This window comes from Cryptomeria japonica, chromosome 11, assembly GCF_030272615.1.
Source record: "Cryptomeria japonica chromosome 11, Sugi_1.0, whole genome shotgun sequence".
NCBI classification, from domain to species: Eukaryota; Viridiplantae; Streptophyta; class Pinopsida; order Cupressales; family Cupressaceae; genus Cryptomeria; species Cryptomeria japonica.
Window position 1 is genome coordinate 251218031 of NC_081415.1, and position 26334 is coordinate 251244364.

The following is a 26334-nucleotide window of genomic DNA, read 5'->3' on the forward strand; positions in this document are numbered from 1 at the left end:
TTTTATGTGTCATATAAGAAGGAAAATCATTTGTGGCTTCTTCCTGAGGTAGTCTTCAACCATTATTACCTGCGCAAACTTAACATCTGTACAGTATGATTTTTCCAGCTACCAGGCATTGAGAATTTGTAAACTCATTTTAGGCAGCATAGACCAGCGATAGCATGATCAGCTCTATAATCCACTTTCGCAGATTAACAGTATACCAAATTCTCATGCCAAAATGCTATTCACCATTCAACAAACATATTATCACCGTCTCTAAAGACATCAACACTTCCACGGAGGTTCTGCACGATTTAACCCAAAAGTGCATTCCTCTTGACTCTGATACACATGCGCTGCGTCTACAGGACACAAAGACTCTCTCACAAGGTAAGAAACTCCACGCCCAAATACTCATTTCTGGATATTATCAAGACACCTTCTTAGCAACCAAACTAGTAAACATGTATGCCATGTTCGGTGTTTGTTATAATGCCCGCCTTGTATTTGATAATATAAAGAAACGCAATGTTTTTTTGTGGAATGCCATGATCAGAGGTTATGCCAGCAATGGGGAATCTGAACAAGCTCTTGTACTTTTTTATAAAATGCGGAATTCAGGGGTATACCCAGATAATTTTACCTATACATTTGCACTAAAGGCATGTGCTGGGCTATTGGATATACAAGGGGGAAAGGAGATTCATTATTGGATTGATAGAAATGGAATTGAGTTGGATGTTTTTGTGGGTTCCGCTCTTGTAGACATGTATGCTAAATGTGGATGTATGGATGAAGCACAGCATGTATTTGACAAAATGTCTCATAGAAATGTGGTCTCATGGACTGCAATGATTTCAGGTTACTGGCAGAATGGACTTGCTAGTGAAGCTATCAGGCTTTTTAATGAGATGAGAATAGCAGGCGTTATCCTTGATTCAGTCACGCTGATGAATGTCCTTCCAGCGTGTGCCCATTTGGCAGCTCTGCAACAAGGCAAGGTGGTGCATGGTTGTATAATTAAAAATAATTTTAGTGGGAATGTTTCTGTGGGAACTTCCCTTCTAGATATGTATGCTAAATGCAGAAGTTTTGAAGATGCACAGCAATTGTTTGACAAAATGTCCGAGAGAGATGTCATTTTGTGGAATGCTATGATTGTAGGATGTGCTCAAAATGGTGACACGGACAAGGCCTTGAGGCTTTTTCATCAGATGCAGTTGGAAAATGTAACACCGAACTTAGTTACGATTGTGAGTGTGCTGCCAGCATGTGCTCATTTGGCAGCTCTGCAGCAGGGAAAGTGGATGCATGCCTACATAATTAGAAGTGGATTTGAGTCAGATGTTTCTGTGGGTAATTGCCTTATAGATATGTATATTAAGTGTGGGAGTGTAGAGGTTGCCGGGCAATTGTTTGAGAGAATGTCTCAAAGAAGTGTTGTGTCGTGGACTGTTATGATTTTGGGGTATGGAATGCATGGCCAAGTAGAGGATGCTCTCAATTTATTTTCACAAATGCAACAGACAGGCATGAAACCAGATCATGTCACATTTACAGCAGTTTTATCTGCTTGTAGACATGCAGGATTGCTGGACAAGGGTAGGCAGTATTTTGATAGCATGAATCAAGATTATTGTGTTCCACCAAGGATGGAACACTATGCTTGCATGGTTGATCTTTTGGGCCGAGCCGGGCATTTTGATGAGGCACAAGACCTTATGAAAAAAATGCCATTACAGCCTGATAATAATGTTTTGGGAGCCTTGCTTGGTGGCTGCAGAATTCACCACAATGTTGAACTGGCGGAGCATGTTTCAAGACAGCTTTTTGAGATAGACCCTAAAAATGCAGGAAACTATGTGTTACTTTCAAATATTTATGCTGCAGCTGGACAATGGCACGGTGTAGCTAAAATTAGAACGTTGCTAAAAGAAAGGGGTCTGAAAAAGATCCCAGGTAGCAGTTGGATTGAGATCAGGAACAGTGTTCATGCATTTCTTGGAGGAGAGCTGGACTGGGCAGATGAAGCGAGTGGAGTATATGCCTAAGACAAACATTGTTATGCACAATGTCTGGGAGTATAAGAGAGACATGCTTTGCAACCACAGTGAAAAGCTGGCATTATGGACTTATTAACAAAAGTTCTTCAACTCCAATCAAAATAACAAATAATCTTACATTTTTGGTGACTGCCATATTGCGACCTAGCTCATTTCCAGATTGTTAAGGAAGAATGCACTTCAACTTCATTCTGAACAACAATTAATCTTACATTTATTATGACTGCCATATTGCAACCAAGCTCATTTCCAGATTGTTAAGGAAGAATTTCTCGAGATACAAATTGGTTTCATGAACATCATTTTAAGAACGTGCTTTACTGCTAATGTCAGCAGGAAACAAATTAGTTCTATAAACAAAAAATCAAGTTTGTAATTTGAATTAGCAGACATCAAATTTTGTAGCAAGTTTTGATAATTGAAAGAGGCAAATTGGAGGCTATTGTTTGATGATCGGATTTGTGTTCGTTGAGACTACTGGTTATTGAAGAAAGCCCAGACAGGAGAAGCAAAAGGTGTACCAGCAATTTTCCAGGCCTACAAAAACCATCAGAGGTAAATAAGGATTGTCTCAGACTTCAGTCTCTACTTTTTAGTTTTCTGGAGGAGAGTTTGAAAGCATGGCAAAGTAAAGAGATTAATCCTTTTAACTTTTAAGATATCGTTTTCCTGATAAGGTTTTTACCATTTTAGTTCTCCTTTTCCTGATAGGTTAATAGGACTTTGTAAATGTAAGAACACCGCTCCTATTAGTCATTTGAAGACACTTTTTAGGGTTTCTTTTTATTATTTTAAAAAAATATTAGAGATGTGGATACATTCTTCAATAGTATACTAACACTGTTTTCCATTTATGTTTTTTGCTCACTCACAGTCATTTTTTATGAAACTTCAGTATCTTATCTCTTGTTTGAGAGCTTTATCTGGACAAGTTTTAAAACCTAGTTTATTTCATGTATATTGAAGGGTTAGAAGTTGATGCAAGAGCATCATGGTGCCGTGGCAATCTTGCATCACCAAAAAGTTGTTTAATTTTCTTTATTTGTGTCTTAAGTGGAATAAGGTGTCACAGGTGGATTTTTGTATTTAATAAGCCAAATATTTTAGAAAATATTTTGGCATTTGTTTGTAATAAATGTAAATGGTGTCCAAATTGCATTTAGGGAAGTTTAGTGAAAATTTGAGTGAATTTGATGCATTTGGCTATAGGATTCTTTTGGTAGCCCACATACACCTCAAATGGGCACAAGATGCACATTTGGCATGTTTTTAGAGGCAACAAATATGACAGGATTCTCCATGACCAAGGTGGGGGCTCAAGAGGAAGGTTGACTAGTTCTATTGTAGGTGCAAGCCATAGAAAGGAATGGACAAATGGCAAATTCTTTGTGAAATAGTAAGAGCATCTTCATGCATGTTTGAGGAGCTTTAAGGCATGGAAGAGAGGGGGGTATGCTTTTTGGTGTAGCATTTCTGGGAGGCCAAATTCATTGAAATGAAATGTAATTTCATAATTGGTTGGCGCATAGAAAAGTGTAGAATTTCATTTGCATAGTTTAGTTTTCGAAGTTGGAATTTGGAGGAGAGTTTGGTGAAGGCTTCTAGAAGCCATATGCTACTGTAGTTCACCATTCTTGCAGGTCTATATCAGACATCAAATCGGGAAGGCGTATTGTGAAGCCAACAGGCTCACCTAGTTGTATTGCAAAATTTCTTGAAGTTTCAATAAGAAATTCTTAAGTTTTGTTGCTTCAATTTTCTGTTCATTTCCATCTATTTCGCTGACATATATCAGATTTGTATTTGTGTTTAGAGTGTTTTTTTGAGGCAGGTTTGAAGGGATCAACATCTCTTTACATCAGTGATATCAGAGCTAGAAGATTGAGTGTGTGAACAGACCGTTGAAGGAGGCAGTTTACACCAGGATTGTAATTGTGGGTTGTAAGAAAAATGCATGCAAGAGGAGCCCCATGAGGTTGGGGTAGAGGTAGAATTAGAAGAGGAGCTGGAAGTCATCTTGATGTCGTCCATGGTGGCAATTTCAGAGCCTTGAGAAGGCAAGTTGAAGCTTTACAAGAGAAAATTAGAAGAGGTTTTGCTCAAAGGAGAGAACCTAAGAAGAAATGCTAATGATAAAAGTGGTGAAGAAGGTGAAGTGGCAGTAGCAATTGTGAATGATCCTTTGTTGAAGGCAATGTCAAGATTAGGAAAAAGGCCAAAAATTGATGTTCCTATATTTAGTGGGAATTTGAATCCTGAAGAGCTAGTGGATTGGATCAATTACGTGGAAGAATATTTTGAATTTGAAGAGGTTGAAGACCCTGATAGAGTGAGATTTGCAAAAACTAGATTGAAGGGACATACTTCAATTTGGTGGAGATAGGTTCAATTGGAAAGAGGAAGGAGAGGCAAGGATAAAATTACCAAGTGGGATAGAGTGGTGGAGAAGATGAAAAGACAGTTCATCCCAATGGATTATAAAATAAATTTTCTCAAGAAAAAGCAAGGTTTAAAACAAGGAACTAAAATAGTAAAAGAGTATATAGAGGAGTTTCATAGGATTTTGATTAGAAAAGGAATGTTGAAGCTACTAAGGAGAAGGTTGCAAGATACGTCAATGGTTTGCGGCCGAGCATGTAAAAGTTATTGCAATTTCCAATTTAATGAACAAGTTATATTCTAGATGGTATATTTAAGATTTTGGTATTATTATTATTATGACAATAATATTATCGTCTTTCTTTTCTGCAGGTATGAAGGATGAACATGTATTGATTTCAATGTCATTCCTTTTCTTTTGAATGATATATATATAGTAAGGCAATCACGATCAAGTGGCACCTTGATCGGACATGTCTTTTAGACATGTCCGACCAAGATGTCACTTGGTCGTGACTGTCTACCAATTCACTCGGTGTTTATGATAACTTAATCGGTGCCATTTGCAAATGATAACAGATCGATATAAACACACGCGATAATGAATTGGTGTCAAAGCAAACAGTAACAAATCGATATAAACACACCCGATAATGAATCAGTGTCAAAGCAAACAATAACAGATCGATATAAACACACTCGATAATGAATCGGTGTCAAAGCAAACAAGCCCGATAACTAATAGCATTTAGATTGACGCTTAACTATGTTAAGCAGGTCATCGATCTAATCCATCTTTATCCAATATCAATATCATAATCAAGATCAAAGTTACATTCTGATAAACATCGATAAGTTCTGAAAGCATAAATCAAATAATCTAATAGCATAGATGAGTAAACAAAATAGAATAGAGGAGATTAACGAGTTAGGAAAATCTTATCTTGCAGAAGCTACTAATGCATTAACACTCCCTCTTAGCTTTGGAAGATAGATAAAGTAACCTGCATCACATTTCTTTTTCCATAATGCCAGTCTCCAAGAATATATATCATCTATACATATAATATGAAGTATCATCAGGACATAATATACAAATATAAAACATCACTCTAAGCATGTGACATAGAGTATCACCTAACCATGTGATATAAAAGATTCATCATTTTCTTTATGACAAGATATCACCTAAACACGTGATATCAGTATTGCCTAAACACGCAATACTAAGGATAGACATATGAGGATGGTTAGATTCTCATCTTATCCAGGCTGTGATATGTGCACAAACATTTTATACAAATGTTTTATCACAACACCATCATGGCACATCCATGACGTACCAGAGATCCAACATGATAACTGGTTTATAGAATCATAAGATCGTCACCTTATGATGTCTACATACAAGTGTTCATAATCTGAGAGATCGCCACCTCTTAGATATGAACATAGGGGGTGAAACCCAGAATGTCTCAACATGACAAAAGAAGTTTACACATTAAACATCTTATTTACAAAGCAGATTACCTTTCTATCATACCTAAACCTTTTCTGAAGTGATCAACCTTCACTCTGGAAAGTGGTTTGGTCAAAATATCTGCAATCTGATCTCCTGTACTAACATATTCCAATTTGATCACATTTTTGTCTACCGTGTCTTGTACATAATGGTATGGAATCTCAATATGCTTAGATCTGTCATGACATATTGGATTTATAGAAAGCTTTATGCAGCTCTGGTTGTCACAGTGAATGACAGTGGGTTTCATGGTTTCACTAAATAGTCCCACAAGCAACTTCCTAAGCCATACTGCCTCTCAAGCAGCCATGGAAGCTGCAATGTACTCGGCCTCGGTGGAACTCTGTGCTACAGAAGACTGTTTTCTGCCTATCCAAGAAATCATAGCTGATCCTAGACTGAAGCAACACCCTGAAGTGCTTTTCCTGTCAGTCACACTCCCAGCCCAATCTGAGTCTGTAAATCCGTGTAGGTCTAGATCGACTTTCTCATATTTGAGACCAAGGTTTAGAGTACCTTGTAAGTATCTCATAATATGTTTCACTGCAATCAAGTGGATTTCCTTAGGCTCACACATAAACTGACTTAAGGCATTGACTGCATAACAGATATCTGGCCTTGTATTCACCAGATACATGAGAGACCCAATCATCTATCTGTAGAGAGTAGGGGCAGTGGATTGTGACTCTGCTGATGCTTCCTTAAGTTTATGTAAATTTGTTTCCATGGGAGAGGTCATAGGTCTGCAGTTATGCATTCCAAATCTCTTCAAAATGTTCAAGGTATACTTTCCCTGGTTTAGTATAATATTTTCAGAATTTTGCCATATTTCCAAACCTAGGAAGTAATGAAGGAGTCCCAAGTCCTTCATATCAAATTCTTTAGATAAATCTTTCTTACTTTGATTTATGAGGTGATCTTCTCCTGCGATTAGTAAGTCATCAACATATAGAATCAATATTAACATATCACCTTTATTTTGTTTGTAGTAGAGATTCGGATCTGCATCATTTTTAGAGAAGCCTAGTTTAGAGAGATAGGTGTCAATTCTTTCATACCAGGCCCTGGGAGCCTGTTTAAGCCCATAGAGAGCTTTCTTGAGTCTGCACACATGAGACTCTACACCCTGAATTTCAAATCCTTCAGGTTGTTCTAGGTAGACTTCTTCTGAGATCTCACCATTAAGAAATGCTGTTTTAACATCCATCTGGTTCACTTTCCACCCCTTTGTTGCTGCAATGGCTAGTACTGTTCTTACTGAGGTATATTTGGCCATAGGTGCAAAGGTTTCTTCATAGTCTATTCCTTCCCTTTGAGAGAACCCTCTAGCTACAAATCTGGCCTTGTGTTTTTCAATACTGCCATCTGCAGCATGTTTGATTTTAAACAGCCATTTTGATGAAACAACTAATTTCTTAGTAGGCCTAGGAACGATCTCCCAAATATCATTCTTCATAATGGACTGATACTCTTCAGACATGGCATCCTTCCATACTTGCTGTTTAAGTGCATCTGATACATTGTTTGGTTCAGCTTTAGAGAGATCATTCATAAGAGCAACATAGCTAGTGAATTTATTAGGTCTTTTGCTTTCCCTGAAGGTTCCTGAAGGAGCAGCAAACTTCTGAGCTTCTGCTACAGTCTTGGTGGCACATAGAGGTCTTTTCTTGAGGTTTTCTCTAGGTAGGATTGGAGTTTCACCTATAGTTTCCTCAAGATTCTCCCTCTGAAGCTCAGGAGTAGGATCTTCTTCTATGTTAGGAGTGGGGATATAGTTTTCAGGCTCTATTGTACTTAGGGCTCTTTTGAAAGCTAAATCTTCTTCAAAGATTACATCCCTACTAAGTTCAATATTTCTCTGACCATGTATATATATTCTAGAGGCCTTGGATGTTTCACTATATCCTACAAGTATTCCTCTTTTTCCAGAAGGTTCTAGTTTTAGTCTTTTCTCTTTAGGTACATGTATATAGACAGGACACCCAAATATCCTAAGGTGGCTGATATCTGGCTTTAGTTTGGTAAATACTTCTTCAGGAGTTTTATATTCAAGATGTGAGTGAGGACATCTGTTTTGTATATACACAGCAGTGTTAGTTGCTTTTGCCCAAAGATTGATATTTAGATTCTGATCAAGAATCATGGCTTTGGTAGCTTCTACAATTGTCCTATTTTTCCTCTCAGCTACCCCATTTTGTTGAGGATTATAAAGTATTGTTAGCTCCCTCTTAATCCCTGAGTTTTTACTAAAATCTCTAAATAATTCTGATGTGTATTCCCCCCCATTATCAGTCCTTAGGATTTTAATTTTATTTCCTGAGTGGTTCTCCGTCAGTGATTTAAACTCTTTAAACCTACTAAGGATCTCTTCTGATTCTTTACACTTCAGAAAGTAGATCCAAGTTTTCCTAGAGTAGTCATCAACAAATATTACATAATACAAACATCCTCCTAGAGAGGGAACGGACATTGGTCCACATACATCAGAATGAACTAACTCTAAAACTTTGCTTGTCTTCCTAGTACTATTATGGAAGGCACCCTTGATATTTTTACCTAGGGCACATCCCTTGCATGCCTTTGAATGATATTGCTGCAACTTAGGTAAACCCGTGACAAGGTTTCCCATAGATGATAAAGCTCTATAATTCAGGTGGCCTAGTCTTCTATGCCATACCTCATTTGCATTTGTTGCTTCATGAATTAGGGCTAGGTTGGGCTCTGTGCACAACTCATACAAATAGCCTTGTCTTTGACCAATGACTTTAGCTTTCTTGATGGAAGAATTTCTTGGCCAAGCCAACACCTTGTTCTCCATGAAGGTTACTCTGTATCCGTTATCGTCTAGGGCTGATATGGAGATTAGATTTCTCTTGATGCCGATGACATATATTACTCCTTTGAGTTGCAATGATATGCCTGTCTTCAGTTTGATGGTGCAGGAACCAATTCCTCTCACTGGATGTGAGGAATCATCTCCGATGGTTACTTCCTCATCATTATCCTCTGTCATGGAGTCTAGCACTTCTCTAAATCCTGTAATGTGTTTGGATGAGCCACTGTCGATCACCCAGGAGTTATATTTATTTGATGCATGGCTTGTAAGTGCTGAGTAGAGGACATAGTTCTGGGAGTCATTTTCTCTTTTAGATTTTCTTGCTCTGGCAAATGTGGCTTGTTTGGCTCTCTCTGGACATTTTGCAACAAAGTGTCCAAACTTATCGCACCTATAGCATTGAATATGTGATAGGTCTCTCTTTGAAGTGTTCTTGCCTTGATGACCCTTCCTCTTCCTAAATTGCTTCTTCTTGGTTGTCTTATTTGTGTTAGTATTTAGAACTTGAAGGTCTTTGTCTATGTTCTTTTGTTTTATTCCCATCTTGTTCAATCTTGATTCTTCTTGGAGACAGTTGTCCCTTAATCTTTCAAACTTAGGATACTTGGACCTTGCACTGATGCCTTGGACGAATGTACTCCATCCACTAGGCAACCCATCTAGAGCAATGAGTGTTAACTCTTTGCTTTGGATCTCGTAATCCAGAGTTGCTAGTTCGTCTCTTAGAATTGATATCCGCATAAAGTAGGCATTGATTGTCTCCCCCTTGTTCATGCTGATATGATTTATTTCTCTTTTTAATGCCAGAGTTCGACTTGCATTTGATATCTCAAATGTGCTTTCAAGTGCTTTGAACATTTTATAGGCTGTCTGATGTTTTCTTATGATGGGCATTTTGTTGTTTCTCACCCCATCAACTATTATTTTTATGGCTTTTTCATTTCCCTCAATCCATGCAGTTTGTCAGGTTCATTTTCAGGTTGGTCATTTTTAGTTTGAACAAATGAATCTACTTTGTTCTCTTTTAAGATCATCTGGATTCTAAACTTCTAGGCTGAAAAATCATCGCCACCTCCGAGTCTGTCTTCGAATCTGATAGCGCTGGCCATTGGAGAAATGTGATGTAGTATATAACCTTGTTCTTAAATTATTCACAAAATTGAATAGCCTCAAGTTCGATCAACATGGCTCTGATACCATGTAAAAGTTATTGCAATTTCCAATTTAATGAACAAGTTATATTCTAGATGGTATATTTAAGATTTTGGTATTATTATTATGACTATAATATTATCGTCTTTCTTTTCTGTAGGTATGAAGGATGAACATGTATCAATTTCAATGTCATTCCTTTTCTTTTGAATGATATATATATAGTAAGGCAATCACGATCAAGTGGCACCTTGATCGGACATGTCTTTTAGACATGTCTGACCAAGATGTCACTTGGTCGTGACTGTCTACTGATTCACTCGGTGTTTATGATAACTTAATCGGTGCTATTTGCAAATGATAACAGATCGATATAAACACACCCGATAATGAATCGGTGTCAAAGCAAACAGTAACAGATCGATATAAACACACCCGATAATGAATTGGTGTCAAAGCAAACAATAACAGATCGATATAAACACACCCGATAATGAATCGGTGTCAAAGCAAACAAGCCCAATAACTAATAGCATTTAGATCGACGCTTAACTATGTTAAGTAGGTCGTCGATCTAATCCATCTTTATCCAATATCAATATCATAATCAAGATCAAAGTTATAGTCTGATAAACATCGATAAGTTCAAAAAGCATAAATCAGATAATCTAATAGCATAGATGAGTAAACCAAAACAGAATGGAGGAGATTAACGAGTTAGGAAAATCTTATCTTGCAGAAGCTACTAATGCATTAACAGAGCATACAAGAAGAGATGGCTTTGGTGAGAGTTTACACAATGAAAGATGCATATCAATTTGCCTTAAAAGTTGAGGAAAGAATGAACAAAAGTTATGAAAGTAAGCAAAGAGGAAGAGGTCCTAGTGGAAGGATTTGAGGAAGATCTTACAAGAATGATGATAGCAATCAGAAAAATGAAGATCAAGGCAAGAACAAAAATCAGAGATATGATGATTTATATGGTCTTAGAGGTCAAAATCTAAGAGTTAAAGGAAGATTAGGTAGATTTTTGGAAGAGGAACTTTCAAAGTAACCTATTTTAAGTGTGGAGAAGAGGGTCACAAAGCATATGACTGCTCTCACGAGGAGGAAAGAGAAAGGAGATAAAAAAATTAGAATAGAGCAGCAAACATCAATGAAGACGCACACTCATCACATTCTAAAGAGGCGAAAGGAGGTGAAGCCCTGATGACAAGAAGAGTATTATTGAATTAAGACAATGGATGAGCGCAAAGGAAGAGATTTTTCAAGACAAGATGCAAGTGTGAAGGGAAGATTTGCAAACTCATCATAGATAATGAAAGTAGGAACAACCTTGTATTTGAAGAAATGGTGAAAATCTTGAAGTTAGAGAAGAGGAGGCACCCGAATCCATATAGGATAACATGAGTACAAGATGATCGAAAAGTTTTGATCAGTGAACAATGCTTGATAAAATTTAAGATAGGAAGTTATTTGTTGAAATCTTATGTGATATTATTCCTATGGATGTATTGTCATATTTTGTTATGAAGGCCTTGGCAATATGATAGGAAAACAATGCACAATGGTTATGCTAATACATACACATTAACTAAGGGAGTAAGATGTAAATTAAAGTCTTGAAAGAGGATTTGGCTCAAGTTTGTGGTAATGTAAGAGGTTGTTTAGTTGATGCAAGGAAGTTCTTAGAAGGTATGAAGCATGGGAAAGCTTGTTTTGTGTTGATTCTTAAGACTGATTGTGAAAATGTGGAGGATGTCCCTATGGAGATTGCAGATTTGTTGCAAGAGTTTATGGATATTGTTTCAGATAATGTGCCAGAAGGACTCCCACTAGTGAGAAAGATAAGCCATCAAATTGATTTGATACCAGGTGCAGGTTTATCGAACAAGGTAGCCCATAGAATGTCTCTGACAGAGAGCAAAGAGCTCAATAGACAAGTTGCAAAGTTGTTGGAGAAATGTTTGATAAGAGAGTTTGAGTCCTTGTGCAATACCTATAGTGTTATAACCAAAGAAGAATGAAGAATGGAGAATGGAGAATGTGCATAGATTCAAGAACTATAAACAAGATTACCATCAAATACAAATTTTCATTGCCCAGAATGGATGATATCTTGGGTTTCTTGAGTGGAGCTAAGTACTTCACCAAAATTGATTTGAATTGTGGTTACCATCAAATTCAAATCAGAGGAGGAGATGAATGGAAGGTAGCTTTCAAGACTAAGGAAGGTTGGTAGGAGTGGCTGGTCATGCCATTTGGGCTAATCAATGTGCCTAGTACATTTATGAGATTGATGAATGAGGTATTGGAAGAGTTTTTTGGCAGAATTGTAATTGTTTATCTTGATAATATTTTGATCTTTAATAAGACACTAGAAGAACATTTGTTGCATGTTAGGCTTGTATTTTAGAAGCTTAGAGGTGAAAAGTTGTTGATTAACCTCAAGAAGTGCAGCTTTGTGAAGAGGAATTGATATATTTGGGGTTTGTTGTATTAGGTGGCATCAAGATGGACCTAGAGAAGGTGAACGCTATCTTAGAATGGCCAACACCTAGAAGTGTAACAGATGTGAGATTATTTCATGGATTAGCAAGTTTTTATATAAAGTTCATTAAAAGTTTTAGTAGTATATGTACACCACTAATTGAGACTATGAGAGGAGATAGGGAGTTCGAATGGACTACAAGGGCAACAAAGAGTTTTGATTTGTTCAAAGACAAAGTGACATAATAACCTATGTTAGCACTCCTAGATTTTAACAAGGAATTTCAAGTTGATTGTGATGCATGTGGTAATGCTAGCGGGGATATTTTAAGCCAAGAAGGTAAACCCATGGTTTACTTTAGTGAGAAGTTAAATGATGCTAATAAAAAGTATTTAGTTTATGATCAAGATTTTTATGCTATTGTTCAAACACTTAAGAATGGAAAAATGACAGAAGCACAGTTAAGCATTCTAGAATCTACTTCAAAGAAGAAAGCAATAAAGGCAGTTTTGGATAGCAGGGTAAGAGTACAAGAAACAAGTAGTATTTTGAGTACTTGGTAAAATGGTTTGGAAGGCCTATGGAGCACTCATCATGGCTATCAAAAGTTGAGTTAAGAGGCTTGGTTATCCCCTTGAGAAGTGGTCACTTTTTCTTTCTACAAACTCCTTAGGCAAGAAATAGTGTCTCCATTTCTTAAGTGCTTGAACAATAGCATAAAACTCTTGATCATAAACTGAATACTTTTTCTTAGCATTATTTAACATTTCACTAAAATAAGCAAGGAGTTTACCTTCTTGGCGTAAAACAACTCCAATAGCATTACCACTTGCATCACAACCAACAAGAAATACCTTGCTGAAATTTGGGAGTACTAACACAAGTTGTTTTGTCACTTTGGCCTTCAACAAATCAAAACTCTCCATTGCCCTTGTAGTCCACTTGAACTCCATATCTCCTCCCATAGTCTTAGTTAGTGGTGCACATATACTATTGAGACCTTTAATGAATTTTCTATAAAAACTAGCTAATCGATGAAATGATCTCATCTTTGTTACACTTCTAGGTGCTGGCCATTCTAAGATAGCTTTCATGTTTTTTGGGTCCATCTTGATTCCATCTACTAATACAACAAAGCCCAAATGTAACAATTCCCTCTTCACAAAGCTGCACTTTTTGAGGTTAACCAACAACTTTCCATCTTTGAGATTCTCAAAAACAAGTCTAACATGCATTAGATGTTCTTCTAGTGTTTTACTAAAGATCAAAATATCAAGATAAACAATTACAAATCTGCCCAAAAACTCTTTGAATACCTCATTCATCAATCTCATAAATGTACGAGGTGCATTGGTTAGCCTGAATGACATGACCAACCACTCATACAAACCTTCCTTAGTCTTGAAAACTGTCTTCCATTCATCTCCTTCTCGGATTCAAATTTGATGGTAACTGTTGTCATTTTATGACACCCTTGGTCCATCAGTTGATCAAGGAGAAAAGCAATGGAATTATGAAGTGTGAGTGTTGTCTTGTCAGAAGCAAGTTCCTAAGTCTTCCCAACTACGGTGACTCCGGTCTCTGAAGTTACCCCGGAACTCCGGAACCCCCAGGTTCCCAAGTTCCTTGTCCCTCAACCCTGGAACTCTGGAACCCCCAGGTTCCCAAGTTCCTTGTCCCTCAACCCCAGAACTCCGGAACCCCTAGGTTCCCAAGTTCCTTGTCCTTCTACCCCGGAACTCCGGAACCCCCAGGTTCCCAAGTTCCTTGTCCCTCAACCCCGGAACTTCGAAACCCCCAGGTTCCCAAGTTCCTTGTCCCTCAATCTCGAAACTCCAGAATCCCCAGGTTCCCAAGTTCCTTGTCCAACTATGGTGAATCTGGTCTCCGAAGTTCTCCAACCACGGTGACTCCGGTCTCCGAAGTTCCCCAACTATGGTGACCTCGGTCCCCGAAGTTCTCCAACTACGGTGACCCTGGTCCCCGAAGTTCTTCAGCTACGGTGACCCCGGTCCCCGAAGTCTTCTAAACTTGCTTCTGGCTTGCAACACTTCCGGATGGCATGATCGACACTCAAGGCTTTAAATGCTCCGACAGTTTTGGTGACTTATGCACTTTTTTGTGGAGCCACAGGGGTGCATTTAATGTTTTTGGCAGGATTTCCATCAAGGGAGGTACGGGGCCATGCTGGGTGACTTATGTCATGTTTGACTTTGGAAGGTCAGTCAATCTATCTTCCTCAGAATTGCCTTTGGAGGTATGGCTAGGTTGCTTGCATGTACAAGTCAAGTGCATGCACTTCCTTGCACTTCCAGACTGACATGCAGGGGTCATGATCACCATTGTAACCCATTTTCCTATATAATGGCTTTTAAGCCTCATTGTAAAGGGTTCTCTCCCTGCTGCCTAGAGCTTTCTTATGCTCTCCTCTTCTCTTGAAGACTTGTAATCTTTGCATTTCTACAACTGTAAGATTGGCGTTTGGCCTTATGATTAATTGAAGAACACTATTCTTGCCTTCATTCAACCTATGTATGTTGTGTATGCTTTCTTACCTTCATCATAGGTGCATGTTGTGGCTCTTTCTCTTCATATATGTTGTGTTAATTGGTTTTCTGAGTGTGACTTGTGGGAATCCTTCTCCCCTCTTGGCATTAAGTGGATTCTAACCTTCATCTATGCATTGGGGTTACTCATATAACTAAAAGTTGTGCATCTTCAGGGTGTTTTAGTTAATTACTTGTGTCATTTAGGTAGGGAGAGGAACTATCTCTTCTTGGTGCATCACCTCCCTTGTTTCAAGCAATTTCTCTCCTCTTTTCCTCTGCAAGTTGTTAGGGTAGGCTTAGGAGTTAGTTTTAAAGTGTTGAGTTGGTTCAACACCTGCACCTTGGATCGAGAAGGAAGCCGGCCTTCTCCGGAGATTCAACCCCCTTGCGCAAGATCCCACACTTCGGGGTTGTTTCCATGTTTCACAAGGTTGCTGAGTTGATAGCTCAGCAAGGGTGAAAGCTTTTGTGATAACAATCTCCACTCTTAAATCAATTTTGGTGAAGTACTTAGCTCCACTCAAGCAATCCATGATATCATCCATTCTAGGCAATGGAAATCTGTATTTGATTGTAATCTTATTTATAGCTCTTGAATCTGTACACATTCTCCTTTCTTCTTTGGTGATAGTACTGCACAAGGACTCAAAATCTTTGATTAATCCTTTCTCCAACAAATCTACAACTTGTCTATTGAGCTCTTCATTCTTTGTAGGAGACATTCTATGGGCTTCCTTGTTTGGCAAACTTGCTCTTGCTATCAAATCAATTTGATGGCTTATCTTTCTCATTGGTGGGTGTCCTTTTAGCACATTATCTAAAACAATATCATTGAACTCTTGCAACAAATCTGCAATCTCCATATGAACATCTTCCACATTTTCATAGTTAGTCTTAGGAATCAAAGAAAAACAAACTTTCTAATGATTCATAACTTCTCAGAAATTCCTTGCATCAACTAAACAAACTCTTGCATTACCACAGACTTGAATCAAATCCTCTTTCAAAGGCTTTAATTTATGTCTTACTTCATCCTTAGTCAATGTGTATGTATTAGCATAACCATTATGTATTGTTTTCCTTTCATGGTGCCAAGGCCTTCCTAACAAAATATGACATGCATCCATAGGAATAATATAACATAAGATTTCATCAAAATAACCTCCTATCTTAAATTTTGCCAAGCAAAATTTGTTGATCAAAAGTTTTTGATCATCTTGTACCCATACAATCCTATATGGATTCAGGTGTCTCCTCTTCTCTAATTTCAACTTTCTCACCATTTCTTTTGATATAAGGTCATATGTGCTTCCACAATCTATGATGACATTACAAACTTTCCCTTCACATTTGCATCTTGTCTTGAATCATCTCTTCTTTTGAGTTGGTCTATTGCCGTCATTTATCAGTGCTCTTCTTGTCATCAGGACTTCATCTTCTTCTACCTCATTTGAATGTGATGAGTGTGCATCTTTTTCATTGATGTTTGCTGCTTTGTTCTGATTTTCTGATCTCCTTCTTGGTCTTTCTTCCTCATGAGGGCAGTCATATGCTTTGTGACCCTCTTCCCCATGCTTAAAACAGGTTCCTCTTCCAAACCCTCTACTTGAATTTCCTCTACCTCTTCAGTTTTGATCTTTAGGACCATATGAATCATTATATCTCTGATTTTTGCTGCCGCCTTGGTCTTCATTTTTCTGATTTTTTTGATTGCCATCATCAATTAAGATCTTCCTCCAGTCCTTCCACCACATCCTCTTCCTTTTTGCTTACTTTCATATATTTTGTTCATTCTTTCCTCAAATTTTAAGGCAATTTAATATGCATTGTCCATTGTGTAAACTCTCACCAATGCCATCTCTTCATGTATGCTTGGTCGCAAACCATTGATTTATCTTGCAACCTTCTCCTTAGTAGCTTCAACATGTCCTGTTCTAATCAAGATCCTATGAAACTCCTCTGTATACTCCATTGTTTTGGTTCCTTGTTTTAAACCTTGCATTTTCTTGAACAAATCTAATTCATAATCCACTGGGATGAATTGGCTTTTCATCTTCTTGATCATTCTATCCTACTTAGCAATTTTCTCCTTACCTCTCCTTTCCAATTGAACCTGTTTTCACCAAATACAAGCATGTCCCTTCAATCTAGTTTTTGTAAATCTCACTCTATTAGGGTCTTCAACCTCTTCAAATTCAAAATATTCTTCCATGTCATTGATCCAATCAACTAGCTCTTTAGGATTCAAATTCCCACTAAATGTAGGAACATCAATTTTTGGTCTCTTTCCTATTCTTGACAATGCCTTCTGTTGATGTGTTTTTCATGTACATGTGAACACAAAATAAAATACCCAAAAGTATCTTATCCTCTCTTGAACAAAGTTACTCAAATGCTAAAGATTCACTTAAGGATCACTTGAGACAACTCCAAGGTTCTTGTATGTCGGGTCACGAGGTGTGGATAAGCTCAATGGTTTGATGTGATTATGCTGGAATCATGAGGGGACTTACGTTAAATTGTTGAATGCTTGAATCGCTAGAACTTGATCATTTGATGTTTCAATCTTGTGATGTTGTTTATCCTAAACTAGCTTGAGTTGAAAAAAGGGCAAAAGATGAAGGGTTGAGGAAAGCTATTCTAATCCTAAGAATGCAAGAAAATGGGTGAATGATTAGATGGAATCCTACTGGGCAAGGTCATCCTACTGGGCAAGGTCTCACCATCAACTTGAACAATTTGACACAAGATTAGTGCAAAATTTTAGGGGATGATTCAAAGATGTTCAAATCATTATCATCAAACATTGATTACGATCCAAGTTATGCATAAACAATAGACATATAACAACTTGAAGTTAAGTTCATATCATTCCAGTTGACCATGCAAGGCACACTTACAATCAGCAAGAGGCTAGTGGTATGGACTAAACGAATTCCACACAAATGCATTCAACAAATTCTTCCATTCAACCTAATCAACATGAAAGCAAATGAGAAGTAGAAACCATGAGACCTGTTGAAATAATACATTTCACCATAACTTCAATGAAAAGAGTATCTCATCTACAAGTCTTTAACAACAATTTCTTCTCCTCCTAATCTATTCAAAATTCTATTCTATTTTCAATTCTATTCTTCTCCTACTACTATTAACCTTTACAAATGAAGAGCTTGAGCCTTTTATGATGCTCTCAATACAATTCAATGGCTCAGATCAATTTGAGATCAATGGCCAAGATTTTACAATGAAAACCCTAATTAGGGTTTGTTACAACAAACTCAATTCTGGCCAATGAAATAATTGCAATATTTGGACACATGTCCTCTTTGGAATATTCGACCAATGGATAACGGGGGTAGGTGCATCGAAATTTGTGCCATCATGGAGGAGTCAAGTTCATTGCATCTAGATGTGTTGATGTGGAACTTCTTTAATTGGTGGAGGTAGTGACTGGGATGCCACCTCTCTTGTAGACATGATTCATCATCATGAAGGGATGTTGAGAGATATCTCTTGATACTCATCATTTCAAGTTTACTCAAAGTAGTGGTGATGGGAAGCATTGATGTAGTTGAGTCATTCCTCCATCCTCGTCTGCTTGCCTTAGGGCGATTGTATGACTTCACCCTTCACACTCCTTTGATCTCTTCATCATGATATAATGAGAACTTAGAAGGTATCCTACTCCATTTGTTGTTGTGCTTGCTTCATGTTGCAGCTGTTAAAATGTTTGAAGTCCTAGCATTTTGAGTCTTCTTCCATGCCTTTAAAATTCTCTTGATGCTGCTTCCAGTCCGCTTCTCCATCCTTTTCATTAGTTATTCCTGCAAAATAAACAAAAGAAGGTATCAAATACTCATGACATATAGCTTTTACATTCCTTAATATAATCTCTGATTTTTCATGTGTTGCAGGTCTGATAGGTGTATCTAGGGGAGATCACTCCTTTTGATGACTAAATTTACTATCTTTATAATGAAATTCGCTCAATATGCTTCCTTGCTGAGTTAATTCGCCCTCTTCTTGATGAATTTTGTTGCCAATGCTTGATTGAAATCACTGCCCTGCTGATCAGATTCACTGGCAAGGGGAATGAATTGCTTTGAGATGATGTTCAAATGAATGCTTGGAGTATCTTTATATAGGTGTCTCCTTTGAGCAAATAAAATTGAATTTTCTCCCTAATGAAGGCCGACTCACCACTTATTAAAAATATTTTCCCTTTTGAATTTGAACTGGTTTTTGATGCTAAATGTGTTTAATTAGTCTTTGAAAGTGCATTGAAATATAAAGGATTTCACTCTCATGAAGGTTTTCATGAAGTTCGCTCCTAAACCCTTCCACATGAAGCTCGCTCCTCTTGGCTTGCACATGAGGGTCGCTCCCCTTGTCTTGCACATGAAGTTCGCTCCCCTTGGCTTGCACATGAAGTCCGCTCCTCTTGGCTTGCACATGAAGTTTGCTTTCAACTCAAAATCACTCTTTCTAAAGATCAAATCGGCTCAATGTAAATACTCTCACATCATTTCTTGAGCAAATGAAGGAAATTTGCTCTCATTTAGGAGTACATGAAGTAAAATTCGCTCCATTACCTTTGCATATGAAGTTCGCTCTCCATCCTTAGCACATGAAGTTCACTCTCCTTGGTTTGGACATGAAGTTCGCTCTCCTTCCTCAGCACATGAAGTTTGCTCTCCTTGTTTTGGACATAAAGTTTGCTCTCCTTCCTCAGCACATGAAGTTCGCTCTCCTTGGTTTGGACATGAAGTTCGCTCTCCTTGGTTTGGACATGAAGTTCGCTCTCCTTCCTCAGCACATTAAATTCGCTCTCCATCCTTAGCACATGAAATTCACTCTCCATCCTTAGCACATGAAATTCGCTCTCCTTGGTTTGGACATGAAGTTCACTCTCCTTCCTCAGCACATGAAGTTCGCTCTTCAAGGAAAGCACATGAAGTGAATTTCAAACCAAAATTAACTTTCCTTCTATGACCTCATTGTTTCATCAACTCAATCCATAGGTTTTTCAAGTCTTAATCTACAAAAACATGTCAAACTTACCTCATCGAGGCCTAAAATAAAAAAAATTCTCTCCTATTAATGAATACATGAAGTAAAATTTGCTCTAAAGGAGTAATTGAGGTGATGTCAAATCAAAATCATACTCACTATCCTCATTCATACACTATAATTCACACTCAAACAAAGCTCCTGGGGGAAATTCGCTCCAAAAGTGATGGTCATGAAGTTTGCTCCTAAGGCTAAGCACATGAAGTGAATTTCAAATTGGAACTCCGACTTACCTTTGCTCACTTTCCTTGACTCTCTCAACTCTAATGTGTGATGCCATGCTCACTATGAAGTCCTAGAAAGAGTCTCGCTCCACAAGAGGTACATATGAAGTTTGCTCCGAATGCTATTCACATGAAGTTCGCTCCAAGATGGGTGCACATGAAGCGGATTGAAATTCAACACTTAGTGCTTACTTGCTCACCTTGCTTCACTCTATCCATTCAAACTTGCAAGATAAGGCTCATGGAACAACTTTGCTCTCAACTAAGGGCGTTCGAAGTGAATTTCGCTCTTGAAGAGGAGCACTTGAAATTTTCACCCTCAACTTCGAGCACTTGAAGTATCACTAACTAGCAGCCTTTCACACTCTTTGGTTGAACTCATGATAGACTTGACTCTCATGTGATCTAGATGTTACTGGAGGCTAACAAACTCACTCATTTCACACCTCACACAAGGCTATCCACCTAACTCCTGGCCTCTTAAACAACTATACCCCTCTAATGCAAGGTTAATAGCTAAGGACTCTAACACTATCCTAGAAAGCAGAAAAGAGTGGGGGTCCCCATTTGCGATGGGGCGATGTGTGAATACCTCACAACACCTTCAACAAAAGATCATTCACAACTACTACTGTTGCTTCATCTTCTTCACCACTTGTACCATTAGCATTTTCTGTAGCTTTATCCTCTTCACACTTAGGTTCTCTCCTTTGAGCAAAACCTAATCTAATTTCCTCTTGTAAAGCTTCAACTTGCCTTCTCAAGGCTCTAAAATCTCCACTATGGATAGCATCAAGAGGATTTCCACCTCCACTTCTAACTCCACCTCTACCCCAATCTCATACAGCTCCTCTTGCAAACATTTGTCTTACAACCCACACTCACAATCCTGGTGCAAACTGCCTCCTTCAGCGGTTTGTTCACACACGCAAAATCTTCTAGCTCTGATACCATTGATGTAAAGGGATCTTAATCCCTTGAAACCTGCCTCAAACAAACACTCTAAACACACATACAAATCTGATATATGACAGCAAATTAGATGAAAATTAATAGCAAATTGATGCAACAAATCTTAAGAATTTCTTATTGAAATTTCAAGTAGTTTTGCAATACAACTAGGTGAGCCTATTGGCTTCACAATACACCTTCTCAATCTGATATAAGTCTGATATAGACCTACTACAATGATTAATTACAGAAGCATATGGCTTCTACAGACCTTCACCAAACTCTTATCCAAATTCCAACTTCAAAAACTAAACCATGCAAATGAAATTCTACACTTTTCTATGCATCAACCAAATGAAATTACATTTCATTTCAATGAATTTGGCTTCCTAGAAATGCTTCGCCAAAAACCATAACCCCCTCTCTTATATGACTTGATGCTTCTTAAACATGCACGAAGATGCTCTTACCATTTCATAAAGAATTTGCCACTTGTCCATTTCTTTCTATGGCTGGCACCTAGAATAGAACTGGTCAACCTTTGTCGTGGGCGCCCACCTTGGTCATGGAGATTCCTGTCATACCTGTAGCCTCTAAAAACATGCCAAATGTACATCCTGGGCCCATTTGAGGTGTATTGGGGCTGCCAAAAGAATCCTATGTCCAAATGCATCAAATACACTCAAATTTACACTAAACTTCCCTAAATGCAATCTGGACACCATTTGCATTTATTACAAACAAATGCCAAAATATTTTCTAAAATATTTGGCTTATCAAACACAAAAGTCCACCAATGACACCTTATTCCACCTAATACACACAAATAAAGAAAATTAAACAACTTTTTGGTGATGCAAGATTGCCACTACACCAGGATGCTCCTGCATCAGAAGTGTTTTTTATCAAGTGTTTCTTGAGAATGTATCACACATCATCCAAAGAGTATGTAACAAGTTATGGCTGGGGAAAGGTATAAAAGTTTCTTGGAGATGTGTACTCTGAGAATGCATAGAGAGGAATACTCCAATCTAGCAAATCTTGGTCTAACATAAACTTGGAAGAAATTGAAATGAAAGATATCCATTTTTCAAAAACAGAAAAAGCTTCTCTGCAGTGAAAGTTTCAATGTGATACACAAGCAATGGAAAAGTCTAGTATTGACATCAGTAAAATTGTGGATTGCAATTTGGTTTGTCGTCGGCTGTGATGTCAGTTTTTTGATCTAGTATCCCAAATCAGGTCTGAGGTATTTGGTCATGAAAATATTTCAGCATAGTAAGGATTGTTAGAATCTAATTCTGGACATTCCTCAAGATGCCATTGAGAGACAAATCACCGTTTGACATTTCAGGTTGTTGGATATAATTTTATAAAGCAACAGACTTATCTAAAAAAATCTACTGTTTCCTTAAGAGAAAATCCATTTTTATTGAAAGTTTAATGATGACTGTTGTGTGGAATAATATATATCTTTGTAGCCTTGAAAGGCAAATCAATTGGTAACAACAACCGCACAATCTTATTTTTTTGAGAGAATAACAATGAAATTTGTTTAAAAAAAACAAGTGGGTTTTTTTGTTATGAACTTACTGCAGATTCCAGCTTAGTATGGTTATTTTATAGCCTTTGACGTTCAGATTCTCCTGCACCTGCTGTCTGCATTATATCTTCAACTTACTGCCCAGTTAACCTTAAACTTCAAGACTTTATATTCAATGTGATTCTACAAGCTCTCTTTGATAGGATTGTTGTATTTCTGAAGTTGAAATACGCCTTTGCAGATTTGTGTATGGAATTGGTGTATATGCATCTCTGACAGTAAATTTGTCTTATGAATAACTGCTTCTGTTTGTTAGTTGCTCAATATTTATTTGTTTTCCTAACACATTAGTTGTTCACATAACAAGAAGTTTTGCTTTCTTTTTTCTCATGGTACTCCGTCACTTGCTGGCTGACTCCTTTAAATTTTGATGGAAGCCAATATTTATGAGCGTGGAACTCAGCATACCTTTTCTCTATATGACATATTTTGAGGGTTATAGGTTGAAAGTCAAGCTATGGTTTGTACCTCACAAAATACATTGCCATTATTGGAATTAGTTAAAGATTGATCTGCATTGCAAATTTAATTTAATGGGATTTTTGCTTTATAAATTCATAGCTGAGAAGTTTAACTTTACTCATTTAACTAGAGGTGCACCCATTTTTTCTTCAGGAACTTGTTTCTTTGTAGGGGGAGCATTATAGCTGTTGTATTAGAAGGATAGGGTGTCTTACAGGAATGAGGTATATCATTTCCGACATGAGCTTGTTTAAACTATAAAAGGCAAAAGTGTGGGGTCTATTAATTGATGCATGATTGTCTGGCTCGAATGGTACTAGGTAGGAATATTGGCGCACAGTAGCCATAGGTGCAGCTATCAAAAAGACCTCTATGTTATGTAACAGGCAATGTTGGTGTTATAAATCTATAGTTATAGCATTTAGATTCCATAGCAATGCTTGACAGAAAGGGCATACATTTTATAAAGTATCTCTTTGTCCACTAGTGAGTCGTGCTTTTACCTAAAATTCTTAGAAGGGGACAGTGACTTCTGGCTATATTGATTTCCATATTAGGAGAAAATTTTCAAGAATTTTCACTATAGAATTTTCAATGGGTTTTCTCTCTTTCGAGTTCTTTTAGATTGAAAAAATATTATGTATAGTTTTCTATCTTCATTTGGGTATTCTTTGTCTTACATAAAGTTATTAGACTAGAATGTTGTGAAGTCCAAGTCAAATTTTCAAAGGTTTGGTCGTATAATCATTTTTGGAAATGATTGCAGAGTATTTCATGTAATTAGAATTTCTGATTTTGTGAAATTTCTTTCACAGGGCGATGGAGCAAACAAATGTTGCACAGGGAAGAGAGGAAATGAGATGCATTGCTCAAGAGACTTGGAAGCAGGTGAATGAGATTGGAATGGAGTTCAAAGAATGACTTGGCAAATCAAGTGCATCATCTCCCTAGGTTGTTGAACAAGAAGCAAGAAAAAATTGTCTTAAAAAAATTGTAGGGAAGAATGAATAGGAGAATAATAAGAATAAGAAACAATCAATCAAGGAGGTTAGAAATATCATGAGTTGATATGTAAAACAAATTGCCAAAATAACACGTGAGAGAATGGAGGGCCAAAATTAGAGACTTAAAAGACTATGCAATCCATAATGGAAATCGAAAAACAAAAAATGTAAGATTATGTATGGGATGATATATAGACTCAAATAGTTAATGGCATATTCATCATCTTTGTACCATTCATAACTCTGGGTTGTGCGCTTGAGTTTTTTCTTTTAAAACCCCTAATTCCTAAATTCATAGGGACCATGGCCAATTATGGAGAACCTTAACATTGGATAGGAGAAAAATGGTATCTATATGGATCTTTGGAATAAGGTTTCTCCTAAGTTACATTCCAAAAATAGCAGACTACAAAGGTGAATTCTCTATAGGAGAACTTAATATACAAATGCGTTGGGTTGCACATCAATTATTGGTTGCCCTTTTCAATCAGAAAGAAGAGATGATAAAAGAGGTGTTCCTATGGATAAGGCTACACAAAAGTCTACCTGATTTGGGAAAATAGCATATTCTTTCAAACGATGATCCAAATTGGTATATGTATATGCCTATCTAAATCTGCAGATGTAAATAACTATCTTCTTATTTCAAAAAGAGAAATTACTGTGTAATGATTTATTTGTCTAAGCTAATTCCAAGAGTCCCTAACATATGTTCTTCATATAGCTTTTGACCTCAAAATTCGGATGATTAATGCTTAACTTTTAGATATTTCAATTCGCGGCAGTGTTGGCGGTATTCAAAAGAGCTATCCACACGCAAAGGAAATTCAATCAAGGTTGCATATGAATTATCAAATTAAAATTGTAGAGTAGAAGGATTAGAAAAATGTGCAAAGTTTAGATACCAAAGAATACTTAATAGAGACAAAAGGTCTTTCTTAAATGGAGAAATCATAATCAATTTCTATAAAAAAGCTACAGCTATGATATAGGCCCCCATGTGGAAAGAGAAAGCATAGACTATAGAGTGTAGTCTTTAGAAAGGGTTGTGCCAATAGGATATAGAGGAGTTATTAGATCCAAGAATGGGGACATAAATGGAATAGATCTATAAACAAATTGGAAGAGAATGAAGAGTTGGGGAATATCTATTGGGCTTAGAAAATCTCAGATTTGAGTAGGTTGTGGAAGAAGGGAATGAGATCAATAGATTTAAAATGGATATTTTTTCTAACTATTATATATCAAAATGAATAATTAGAAGAATTAGAAGAATTAGAAGTAGCTAAAACCTAAAACAAAACTTGCATGTACACTTCTTAAATAAGGGGATTTCTAGCAATAGATTCTTAATTAACATTAATTTAAACAAGCATAAGGAAAAGGATATTCAAAAGAATTGATCTTATTTCTAGTGAGAATGGAAAATCATTGGTCAAGACAATATAAAACTTCATAGTTGGGATGTTAAGAGCTTGATTGCCTCAAAAGGTGTTGCCTTATAAAGCAATTAGTAGAAAAACAAAACCATGGTATGACAATGACTTACTAAATGTAAGTGAAGAATATTTCTGGAACATGGGAAATGTGATCATTGACTAACATAGGCCATTCCTTATCCCATATAATATTGGAAATGTGAGTGGGCTTGCTTGTTGTCCACAAGGAGGACTCAAGTTGTCTTGGACCCACAACTCTGTTAATTGCATGTGATAGAGATTAGGTGAGTGTGTGCAATGAATTAGGGTAAAGAAGACTCAATTGAACAAGCTTGACAAAATATTGAAAATGCATAAGAGAAGAAAATGTGATGCAGAGAATTCTGTAGGACAAAGGCATTGGGCACTAGTGTCTAAGGACTTGAAATGCATATGTTGAGGTTAAAAATTGGTTCAATGGGTTTTTGGGCAACCACTATTGAAAATTGAGCCACCACTAAAAGGACACTAGAACTGGTTGCTATGGTCCTAGGATTTTGGTGTGAAATTGGAGTGACGATCTCTATCTCATTATACTTTGTCTGTCTATACCTTCTGATTT

At 37.2% G+C, this 26334-nt stretch overlaps 2 protein-coding genes across 3 annotated transcripts in view; one reads left to right on the forward strand and one right to left on the reverse strand.

Annotated features, from left to right (window-relative positions):
• On the forward strand, positions 1-24991 carry LOC131069671 (pentatricopeptide repeat-containing protein At2g13600). Of its 2 annotated transcripts, XM_058005178.2 has the most exons (3): positions 1-375; positions 542-2603; positions 24106-24991. In XM_058005178.2, exon 2 carries the CDS (start codon positions 594-596, stop codon positions 2034-2036), a length of 1443 nt encoding a protein of 480 aa, XP_057861161.2. In that variant the 5' UTR covers positions 1-375; positions 542-593; the 3' UTR covers positions 2037-2603; positions 24106-24991. The 2 variants fall into 2 exon arrangements, with proteins under 2 accessions (XP_057861161.2, XP_057861160.2); XM_058005177.2 differs by having other exon boundaries at positions 1-2603.
• Positions 1-26334, reverse strand: part of LOC131069670 (uncharacterized) — a 124661-nt gene that overhangs the window by 83808 nt on the left and 14519 nt on the right. The gene's annotated exons all lie outside the window — the stretch shown is intronic.

Coding starts and splice junctions, on each gene's coding strand:
- LOC131069671 (XM_058005177.2), top strand. CDS start 165: ATGATCAGCTCTATAATCCACTTTCGCAGATTAACAGTATACCAAATT.